Genomic DNA, 10,912 nt, shown 5'->3' with positions numbered 1-10,912 from the left:
GGAAGTGAGGACTTTAACAACTTCTGATTGGTCAGACTGATGCGGCTAAATTGTGGTACCGTCATTCTTAGTAACCCTTGTGCTATCCTAGGCACTTTACCATTGGGAGTTGGGTCATCTAGACCCACTAAACAGTGCTCTGAACCTTTTTTCTTCAATGATTTGTGATCTTCACTGGTGTACATGGATTACATGAAATCTTTCCACCTTTATCCACCTTTGTCATGGTAGGGAGAACACGTCAATGGAAGGGGGGGGGTCATCTAAGATAGCACAAGGGTTAAAATGTCTTTAATAGAATCAAATAAACACAAAGAAAAAAGTATTTTATGATCCCAATGACTCCCAATGTCAAAGTGCCTAGGATAGCACAAGGGTTACACGGGTTTTAAACAGGTTTTACAGTGCAGGGGTTAGAAGCCACCCAGTGGTTAGTTGGTGAACTGACCTGTCGCGCCATTCGTTTCTTTGTAAACTCGCTTCAAACAGGAAGTGTAGACTAATTCTCAGAGACTTTATGAACAGGATTCATAGAAAAATACATTTTACAGACACATGCACTGAAGTACAAGTCTCAAAGTCAGCAGCTCAATATTACTGTCATGTAAACAATACGAGTAAAAACCATTAAAAAACTGTTTGGCCTAACCGTGACTGCATCAATGCTGTCTAAAAAGGTCACACAAGTGCATTATAAAAACATCTGTAACCTGACGTGACACAGACTTCCACCCAGACTAGTCTGGTCACAGGAAGGCGATGGTCCGACCCGTTTTTAGAGACATGGTCCCGACCGTGTGCTGGAGCTCCGTCAGAGGCCCTGAGAGCCTCATGAGGAGACACCGACCCCCGAGCCGCGCCTGCACAGTACCGCACACTGTGCCTAATAGCGATAGACCCGGACCTGGTTGTTGTCGTCCAGGCCCAGCTGGACCAGGCCGCTCTTGGAGGACGGAGCTGCGTATCGAGTGAACAGAGGTCTGAGAGCAGAGTCAGGACCAGAACCAACATTTGGGTTTTCTTCCAGCTGGATCCAAACGCTGGCTCGGAGAACCAGCATTTGGAATAAATAGCATACAAGGTTTAAATGATAGTCTGGGTGAATACTCCATTCTGATTGGCTGCTGGGTGTGGAATAGAAAGTCCTAAAAAAGAAGTTCCGGTCACATAGTCACTGCTGGCCCAAACGCATGGCAGTCTTCCAATTCTTACCATTTTGAAACAAATGAAAAAACACACAGGCTGTCATACTAAGACAGAAGAAAAGACATCTGTCCCCCGTGTCTCTATGGTGGATCTCTGTCAAACATCAACAGCAATGGGGACTTTAGTTTGGTTGGTTTTCTGTCTTATTGCTTGGCGCAGAGTAAACACATAACTAATTTTCTTCTTACTTAATCAAGTATATTAATGAAGTATATTCTTTTGTTTGATGAAACACATGTAATGATCAGAGTTAAAGGTGGATATTTTCAAGCAATAAAAAATAGAGGACATTTGTTTCTTTGAAACAAGTTTTAGCTTCCTTCATCATCTGGACAAAAACCAGTGCTAAGTCGTGAACTTCCTGTCTGAAATGACGCTTTGGACCCCTGAACATGTATAGCAGAGCCAGGGGCAGCTGAGTAATGCCTCATCGTCTGCTTCCTCGGAAAAACCATTTCAGTGCTAAAAAGAACGAGATTCCAGTACTAATAATTGATTTGGTACCATTTGTTTTGGAAGTGACCATGCTTTAAGCGGGATAAAGCGCCTCGAGGTGAACGTTATCAGAAATGAATGGGCTTTGCATTTCTGCCCATTCATTTCTGATACTGGAACCCTTGTTCACCTTCTCCCTGCAGGAGAAGCCTGTAGCTGACCCATGTGCTTCTGTACATGTTAGAAGGATACATGCTGTTGTCCTGCTTGCGCAGCTTCAACCACCTCTTATTGCTGTCAATCAAGCCCTGGAGCTTCTGGCCGTCCAGCTCCACGGCTCTGCACACACAGACACACACGCTGAAGACAGGCGTGTGTTTACCACAACCACACGCTTTGAGATGCAGTCACCTTGTGGGTGTGTATGGTGGGTACCCGGAGGAGGCTCTGGTGGTGCCGGACCCCATCGGTTCACCTCCTGTAGGACAGAGCAGCAGCTCAGCATCCACATCCACACACAGCAGGAGCTGCTGCTTTCCGGAACGTACCTGAGAACTTGGGGATCCATCGGCTGTGGGTGAGATCCTCGGAGGGCCGCAGGCCGCCAGACATAGGGGTGCTGAAGAGAGGGGCGGGTGTGGAGCCGCCCTGAGGGGTCCAGTTCCAGAGTGGATCTGGGAGGCTCACAGCAGGAGGCGGGGCTAAGGAGCTGGAGGTTGGTGCTAGCGTGTGAGGGATGAACGAGGGCGGAGAGGGGTGAGGGTGGGGCGTAGGGAATGCGGCGTAGGGGGCGGCGCTCTGACTCTGAGCCAGTGAACCCAGCGCGTTCAGGACGGTGTTGAGCTGGCCTGAGATCTGCTGCAGGGACTCGGCTAATTCCTGGACTTTGGCTGGGACGGTGGGATGTCCTGAGGAGAGGAGGAGAGGGAAAAAATGCAGAGTGAACCAGAAAACCCTAAATTTCCTTCAGGTTTTTGACAAAACCCTTTATTTCTATCTACAACATTCAGCCTTTTAGCATGTTTAAGTCTGTGTCTTAGCGGTTTTATTGTTCCTCTGACCGCAGCACGGACCAGATTCTTCTTTCTTGCTGTGTGTTTGAGCACACATTTCACCGGCGCCACATCCTCAAAAACTCTTCAAAATAGTACCTGATGAAAAGGACTTTTCCTTTGGCGTAGTGAAGTTTGTTTTATGAACACTTCCTAATATGGAATCAAACTGGATTTGCTTTAGGACTCAAAGTTCCAGCCACTTCAACACTTGAGCATTCCCGGCAGAAAAAGAGGAAAACATTGAGTTTCTTTATCTTTTCATGGTGAAGATGCTCTCTGGAGGAAAAGTACAGCCAACGACGGCAGGAGGTCACCTGTCCCGTCCAGCGGCTCCACGCTGCTGCTGAGGTCCGACTCCGTCACATCGAAGGTGACCTTCCTCTCTCCAGGTCCGCGAGACAAGTCCTCCAGCACCAGCTGATGACAGGAAACACAGAAGCTCAGAATCCTGGACGAGAACATCTGTGCTAACTAGGGCTGCGAAGGACACACATACGTGTCGACTAGTCGTTGGAGCTCTGGGACGAAGAGCAGCGTCCACTCGTAACCACTGATATGATCAAGATCATGTTGGTAAAAAGCTCTAAACCGATCAGGAAGGAAATAATCCATTTTTGGACTAACTTTATCAGTTTCTCCTCCTGCTGTGTCTCTAACGTTTTATTCTGTACATGTGATGCAAACAAAAAGAGCTTTTGCTATGTTACAGTTACAGTGAGGGATGTGTGTTGTGTTCACAAACACGTGATAACATTGGTTTTCACAACACTACAAACAATACAGGAATACATTCAAATGACTCACTAAACGTCCAAAATTCCAACTTCTTTTTTTTAAGCTGTTTTATTGCTTAAAAAACTAAAAGTGCCATTCAGATTCTGATAAAAGGGGATTTCATTTAGGGTTTGAAATGCTTCAAATATCTCTGTAAATATGGGATGTATTCCTCTAGGTCAAAGAGTTGGAGTGCTCCGTACGCCCTTCGAACATGCTGACTCATTCAGACTCTCTGACCTCCTCACTCATGGAGGTCTCCAGCTGCTGGAGCTGCTCCTCCTTCCTGCGCAGCAGCGCGTTTCCTGTCTGGACCGTGCGCTGCAGCTCTGCCACCGCCCGGGCCTCCTGAGCGGAACAGGAGGGAACTCTTTAGGCCTTCGTTTACAGTCAGCCACAGCCACACCGCCCCTCTCCGTACCTGCTGAAGGGTTCTCATCACCTCCTCGGTGACCCCCGGAAGGCGGTGGGCCTGAGACGAGCTGGCCTGGGCCGCCTGCAGAGCTGCCTGCCGCTCCTGCAGCCGGCTGCTCTCCTTCTCCAGGAAGAGTTTGGTCTTTTGGATGGACGCTCCGTGAGAGGAGATGTACTGCCGAACCCTTTTAGAGACAAACCCACGTGAAGGTTTGAGAAACTGTGACAACACCTCATCAACATCATCATCATTTCATTCAGTTTCTTTTCAAACTAAGCAGTGTTTAAGGCAAAAGATAAGCTTTTCATCTGGTTCCAGTTGGCTCATCCGTGCTCCTGTTCCTGACCGAGTACCTGGTCTCTACTGCTGCTCCTACACCTGACTGTGGTTCCTGTCTCCGGCTCGTCTCCGGCTCGTCTCTGCTCCTGCTCCTACACCTGACTGTGGTTCCTGTCTCTGGCTCATCTCTGCTCTGTACCTGACCGTGTGCCTCGTCTCTGCTCCTGCTCCTACACCTGGCTGTGGTTCCTGTCTCTGGCTCATCTCTGCTCTGTACCTGACCGTGTGCCTCGTCTCTGCTCCTGCTCCTACACCTGACTGTGGTTCCTGTCTCTGGCTCATCTCTGCTCTGTACCTGACCGTGTGCCTCGTCTCTGCTCCTGCTCCTACACCTGACTGTGGTTCCTGTCTCCGGCTCGTCTCGGGACTCCAGCCGTCCTCCAACTTCAACTGGATGAAGATCATTTGCTGGACTTTAAACATGTAGTTGTAGATTTAGATAAGTTAATTCTCTCTAAGAGTTCTGGTACACCGCCTGTCCTTCCTGGGGGAGGATCCCTCCTTCAGGTGGACACCCCTGAGGTTTCTTTGTTTTTTCCGGAATCCGTTTTTTTAGGAGTTTTTCCTTACCGTGAAGGGGGGTCTAAGGGCAGGGATGTCCAGTTTAGTTTAGTCTGTTTAGTTAAAGTTTTATTTTTATCCTATTGAATTCTATGCATTTATGATCCTTTTTGATTGTATGTTTACTTTACAATTACCGGTACAAAGCCCACTGAGACGACTGTTGCTGTGAATTTGGGCTATACAAATAAAATTAAATTGAATTGAATCTTAGTGATATAATTTCGTCCCTTCAGTCAACATTTTAGAAAGGTTTTAATCTGTCCTGAACTGAAATAAAAAGACTTTTTGTTTCATAACATTTGAAAGAACATAGTGAAGATAGAACAGCTCTGTTCAGGTGTTAAACATCTCCTTCATCTAGATCATTCTGTAAAGATGTTGTTGATTAAAGCCCGAGTCTGTCATGCTGTCCGTACTCGACCATGCTGCTGCTGCTGCTGTCAGGCACAGGAGAGGGGACCTGAGGGTCCTCAGATCCCACCGTCTGGTCACTAGAGGGAGCTGTTGCCTCCTTTTTGCTCGGTTCTGGTTTAGGAGGAGCTTCCAGCTTTTCCAGCTCACTAAAAGGAAAAACCCTGTAAAGCCTTTAAGACATAAAAGAATCATTTTGCTTTATTGTGTGATTCTCAACCACACAACTCTTTAACCCCTTGATGCCTCGCGATGCAAATACGCATTAAACCACTACTGCTCCAAACTTAACTTCTTGTAGCATCTACTCAAAAGCAAAAACACCAATGATGAGCTTGCCCTGAATAAATTCAGGAATCAAGGGGTTAATTATTTCTCTTTTAGGGAAGGAGAGCAAAGATGATTCAGTTTTGTAAATCAGCACCTGACTCTGTGACCCAGGCGGTTGCATCTGTCCTCCAGCAGCGCCACCTTGCCCTCCAGCCGCTCCTTGTCCTCCTTGGCTCTCCTGCTCTCCTCCCTGGCTTTGTCTCTTTCCTCCTTCAGCTTGTCCTCCTCCTCCCTGCCTCGATTTCTCTCCTCTCGGAGTCTGTGGATGAGCTCCCGGGCCTGGGCCGTCTGCTCCTCCCCCCTCTGCTGCTCCTCTCTCAGCTGGTCGCGCTCGCGGATCAGACGCGGTAAAGTCTGAGCAGAACAGGTGAGGCAACACGGATGGGCGAATGTCGTTTGGAATTTTACGGGGGAAAGTTAGTACCTTGACCTGGCGATCCACTTCCTCTTCCTCTTCCTCCAGCTGTCTTCTCCTCCTCTTCAGATCTGCTGCCTGACAGGAGAGAGGGTGAGGAGGGGCTTCTACGCTGAGCAGACGTGAACCTCCCACACATACTTTAGTCTGCAGCAGGACCTCCTGGCTTTTCAGCTCCCTCTCTCTCTGCTCCAAACGATCTGATAGTTCTCGCACTTCAGACTCCTGAACGAAAAGAAAGATGAACATAACCAGGGTTCTGTTTTCTGAAGGGAAAAGACGCCGATGAAGGGTTTGCCAATGATGCCAGCGCCCCCTCTGACCTTGCGCGAGTTTGCCAGCTGAATCTTTTGCATCTGCGTATCGAGCTGCAGCCGGAGCTTCTCCAGCTGGACGGCGTGGGAGGTCTGGAGATGCTCCCTGTTCTCCTGCAGCGTGGACTGCATGGTGTCACGCAGGGCGTTCTCCTGCGGCGAGCGCAGAGAAGCGTCGTCAGTGACGAGGCAAACGCCACCCGACAACCTTCAGTGGCTTCCAAAGGTTTTCTGCTCCCTAATTCCCCCACCCTTCATTTGGATGGGAAAGGTGCAGTCTGACCTCGTCTAGATATTTCTCTCGGATGCGGTTCATCTCCCTCCGGTGTTCGTCCCTGAGCTGCTCCAGCTTCCTCTCGTGATCACGCTGCACCTCATCTCGCACTTCCTGGAGCACATCGGCCAGCTGGGCGGCAGCAGAGAAAGCCCGTGAATCAGAGGAAATGCGGCTGGAGCTGGAGAACGGGCTGAGGTTAGCAGAAGAACAGGGATGCTCTCAGACCTCTCGGTGGTACTCTGCCAGCTGCTGTTCGGGCCTTGGACTCATCATCAGCGTCCTCCTCCGCTCCGTGCTGTTCAGCTTTACAGAAAAGACATCGTCACCAGAGTCTAATCACCATCGGTGTCCCTCAGGTTCACTTGAACCAAGAACCGTTGTAATAGCATCAACAGAAACGTGTCCTTTCTGCACCAAAAGCTTCAACTCTTAGCAAAAGAACTCCTTTTTCTAACAGAGAATGAACTCCTCAGCTCCTCTGCAGTTGATCAAACACCTGAACGTTTGGGTTCAGTTTCAGCCTAGAGTAAAGAAGAATCTGACTCCCAGCCTCACACTCATTCACCTCCTGTTGTACAGCTTTCATTTTCTGCTCCGCCTCCCTGCGGAGTCTGGACTTCTCTGCCTGCAGCTCCTCCTCTGCCTCCACCTTCAAACGCTCCATGTCCTGCTTCTTCCGAGCCTCCAGCTCCTCACGTGCTGCAGCTCGTTCGTCCTCCAGAGCAGCGCGCAGCTCCTTCAGCATGGCCTCCCTCTCCTCCCTGAGCACACCAGAGTTATGAGGGCTTAGGGTGGGGGTGGGCAGACCTCCACATGGCTTGATTCCTCACCCACTACAACCCACCAGAAGCCACAGTCTCACTTCACCGTTCGTAAAAATAAGAGGTAGGGCGGTCGACCTCTGATGGGAACGTTCCAGGTTCAACTCCTACCTTGCCCCCCCATGTGTCGAAGTGTCCTTGGGCAAGACACTGAACCCCACCCTGCCTCTGGTGGAAGGTTGGCGCCAGTGTTCGGCTGTGGAGCCGCCATCAGAGTGTGAATCCGTTTGTGACTGTAAGGCGCTGTGAGCCTTAAAGCGCTAAACTATTCAACGCCATTTAGTATTTATCTTATTATTATGATAAATATAAATGATCTGTTGTTTTTTATGCATAAAAACATTGTTTTTGTTTCTAAACATGAAATATTTCATTACTTTAAACAGAGGGTCACATGAATTCTCAAAATAAAAGACACCATGAATCTCATCAGATCATTTCAATGTGGCTAATGTAGTAGTAGGTAGTGTGATGTCATCAGCCATTAAAAAATACCTTACATGGTTTATTTTATTGCTGTTGGAGCATCTCAACCAGAAATGTGCAAATTAACAAATTAAAATTAAATCAGTGCCAAATAAGTGCCTCTTACCATTTTTTGGACCATCTGGCGTTTCTAAAATCCTTGAATTTTGAGTAATAACAGACAATAATGATAATAATAACCATAAAATCTGGTGCTCCTTAAGGATGAATTCTGCTAACTGACCTTGATTTACGTTTCTGTGGTACACGGCGCTCAAAAATGTGTCAAGATCTTCCGCTTAGGTAAACTCCAAAACTGCGCGGGCTGATGGGTTGTTTGACCCTAACGGCCACCATAGTCAGGAGCCTGGCGGAGCGAAACGGGCTGCTACTGTTTGTGAACGACTTGAATAAAGTTTCCCTCATCTGCTTTCTGTCATTTGATGCACTTCATGGTACGAAAACACACGCAACTTTAAAAAAGGGGGGGTTAAAGTGAAATCCTTTATTTGTGGCCCCGGCGGAGCCTCAGGGTGCAGACCCTGGATTCGGGGGTCTTTGGGGACTTATCGTGGAAGCCGAGTTTGCACGTCAAGGGTGGCATCTTTGTGACTTGCCACGATAATCCCTTCTGAAATCAGGGATTTGGAGCATAACAGAGGCGTGTTTAAACCTCTGGGCGTGTTTGGTTGCTGCATGCGTGCGGCGAAACGTCTGAGTCTCACCTGAGTTTCTGTTGCTGCTCCTCCCCGTCCTCCCTGAGCTCCCCCAACATTCGGCTGGTCTCCTCTCTCAGCCTCGCCTCCTCCTCTCTCCTGTGGGACAGGAGCTGCTGCTGCAGAGTCCTGGGCACAAAAACACCCAGAGTGAGCTTTTTCTGGACAGAGAACGGTGGAGTCTGACCTGAATGGACGTAACAGCAGCCATCACCGCATACCTCAACCTTTCCTCACTTTCTACCCTCAGCTTCCTCTCTTCTGTCTGCTCTTCTCTGGCTAGCTCCTCCTTTAGGAGATGCACCCTCTTCTCCTCTTCCTTCAACATGGGCTCCTTCTCAGCCTCCCTCCTTCCCCTCTCAGACTCTTTCCTCTCTCTAAAACTTGTCTCTCTGTTCTCCGCCATCTTGCAGTCTTCTTTCTTTCCCATGCTGGTTTTCTCCTTGCTAATCCTTGGCTCCTCTTCTTCGCGGCTCTCTTGTTTTTTGAAAGTGCTCTCCTCTACATTCCGGGCCGGTCGGCCTCGAGATGTTTCGGGCCTCTGCAGGAGGCTGTGGGCTTTCTGCGGATGGGGGACATGGGGCTCGGACAGGGAGGACTGAGACGGAGTTGGGCTGGCCTGATGGAGAACGAGTCGGTCAACGTTCTGGAGGGGAGGCTCTTGGTCTCTGCTCAAAATGTGCCTAAACAGAAGCAAAACTGTTACAAAGACAGCAGAACCTTCAGCATTTTTCAAAAGCACAGCAATTAGAAAATGTAAATATAAAATAACAGAATGATGTAAACAAAACGGAGCAGAGCATGGTGTAAAGTAAATGTTCCAGCTGAGAAATGTTAAACTTTGTAGAAGTTCTTCCACATTTCCTTTAGCCTCTAGAACAGCTGTAATGGAAGAAGCAAAGTATTGAAAAAAGAGGACTTTCAAAAAATTCAGCTGGAAGAACAAATGAGCTAAATCGCAACTAACAAACAAATCAGGTCTGTCACATGACGTGGGATTTTTGATTTTTAGGCAGTGGCTCTCTAATCTGTAGAAAAAGCACAGAAGATGGTGGTATTCTTTACAATTTTAAGAATTTACAGCAAAACATCAAACAGTTAAGAGAAACTGAAGAAATCTCTGTGTGTCAGGGACATGGCTGAACACTATTTTTAGATGCCATTGGTACCTCGGGTGGCCCAGCATACATCTTCACCATGATTGACTGACTATTAAATTGACTTAGGAATCCACCTGTCAGTCAAAACGACACGCATGTGGACACCAAAAAGAGATCACGGCACAGTCCAGAGGCTCCATCATGGAGGCAGAAAACGGTTTGAAATTTAAATGTTGCTTTTCCTTTCTTTAAAGGGACCCCCCTTGTTTTAGCATGACATCGATAGGAAGAATCTGGGTGCCAAATTGGTTATAAAGTGATATTCCTCCGGTCTAACTGCTTTGAGACCTTTTCGGATTCAAACTCAATTCATCTCAGCGGATAAAACTGTAAATATAAGTAAATGTAGGCTGTGTTTATTCTATTCAACTCCTCCAGAATTTGGGCATTATTAACAAATGTTAAAGACCGCCTCCAAAGAAAATGGGGTTTTTGGTGTTTTCAGCGTTTTGTTGTGGCATTTTTCTGATGATGGAGGACATAAAGAAAATGAATCTCAAAGTTGCATTTGTGAATATTTATGTTTTCAAATCATTGTGAATCAGCAGCAGATGAAAAAAGACAGTTTGAAAATGTTTTCGTTTCGTGGACATTTGTGACGTAAAAATACTGTGGGCGGGGCCACAGTCTCCATGCTCCGTCCCTTTCTGATCATCCACCTGCAGACACATGGATCCAGGAACGTCTCCGTTTCCCTGGTCTGAGCTGGAATCTGGATCAGAACTGGACGGATGGATGGATCTGATGTTGATCACTGTTTTTTTGGCACTGCTAATGTTAGCTTGGGGTAGGAGAGGCTGTAAGCTAGCAGGAGAGCATGTAAACCAGGAGTTCTCAAAGTTTTTGTACCTGAGGGACAAATTAAGAACTCGACATTAGACTGGGGGCCAGTTTTGGTGAAAAAGTGGATGGATAAAGAGAAAAAGTAGTTTTTACCAACTTTAATGACCAAGTGTCATTTGTCCAGTTAACCAGGCCCTCCAGATGTTTGTCCAGAGGTTGCTGCTCAGATCTTCTACTCGTCTCTATTTGTATCTTTTGCTCTGGACAAACAATGTCAGCTCCTTTCAGCATCCATTCTTTTACAAACTCCCCGTCACTGAAGGGCTTGCTTTGCTGGAGCGTTTCCAAAGCTACAACGTAGCTACTAGCTTCAGTCACAGCTTCACTGGATTTAGACATTTTAGTGAACATTATCTGCTGTGCAGCACAGCC

General features: G+C 47.7%; 1 protein-coding gene across 5 annotated transcripts in view; it reads right to left on the bottom strand.

The window, feature by feature from the left end:
* Positions 1 to 493: 493 nt before the first annotated feature.
* The window catches only part of cep164 (centrosomal protein 164), a 21,373-nt gene continuing 10,954 nt past the window's right edge, over positions 494 to 10,912 (bottom strand). For 4 of the 5 annotated variants that reach the window (XM_020708551.2, XM_020708553.2, XM_020708555.2 and 1 more), the window contains 17 exons: positions 8,759 to 9,220; positions 8,547 to 8,666; positions 7,101 to 7,296; positions 6,761 to 6,838; positions 6,542 to 6,664; positions 6,268 to 6,411; positions 6,086 to 6,169; positions 5,954 to 6,022; positions 5,624 to 5,883; positions 5,205 to 5,372; positions 3,892 to 4,069; positions 3,711 to 3,818; positions 3,011 to 3,113; positions 2,190 to 2,549; positions 2,053 to 2,119; positions 1,894 to 1,980; positions 494 to 980 (listed from right to left, as the gene is read on the bottom strand). In XM_020708551.2, the coding sequence (XP_020564210.1) occupies positions 884 to 980; positions 1,894 to 1,980; positions 2,053 to 2,119; positions 2,190 to 2,549; positions 3,011 to 3,113; positions 3,711 to 3,818; positions 3,892 to 4,069; positions 5,205 to 5,372; positions 5,624 to 5,883; positions 5,954 to 6,022; positions 6,086 to 6,169; positions 6,268 to 6,411; positions 6,542 to 6,664; positions 6,761 to 6,838; positions 7,101 to 7,296; positions 8,547 to 8,666; positions 8,759 to 9,220 (2,704 nt within the window). In that variant the 3' untranslated portion in view covers positions 494 to 883. The remainder of the gene's footprint in view (positions 981 to 1,893; positions 1,981 to 2,052; positions 2,120 to 2,189; positions 2,550 to 3,010; positions 3,114 to 3,710; positions 3,819 to 3,891; positions 4,070 to 5,204; positions 5,373 to 5,623; positions 5,884 to 5,953; positions 6,023 to 6,085; positions 6,170 to 6,267; positions 6,412 to 6,541; positions 6,665 to 6,760; positions 6,839 to 7,100; positions 7,297 to 8,546; positions 8,667 to 8,758; positions 9,221 to 10,912) is intronic. The other variant, XM_020708554.2, reaches the window with a different exon arrangement.

The sequence above is a fragment of the Oryzias latipes genome, chromosome 13 (assembly GCF_002234675.1).
Source record: "Oryzias latipes chromosome 13, ASM223467v1".
Taxonomy (NCBI): Eukaryota; Metazoa; Chordata; class Actinopteri; order Beloniformes; family Adrianichthyidae; genus Oryzias; species Oryzias latipes.
Note: the sequence above shows the minus strand (reverse complement) of the source record. Positions and strands in the feature narration are given on the sequence as shown.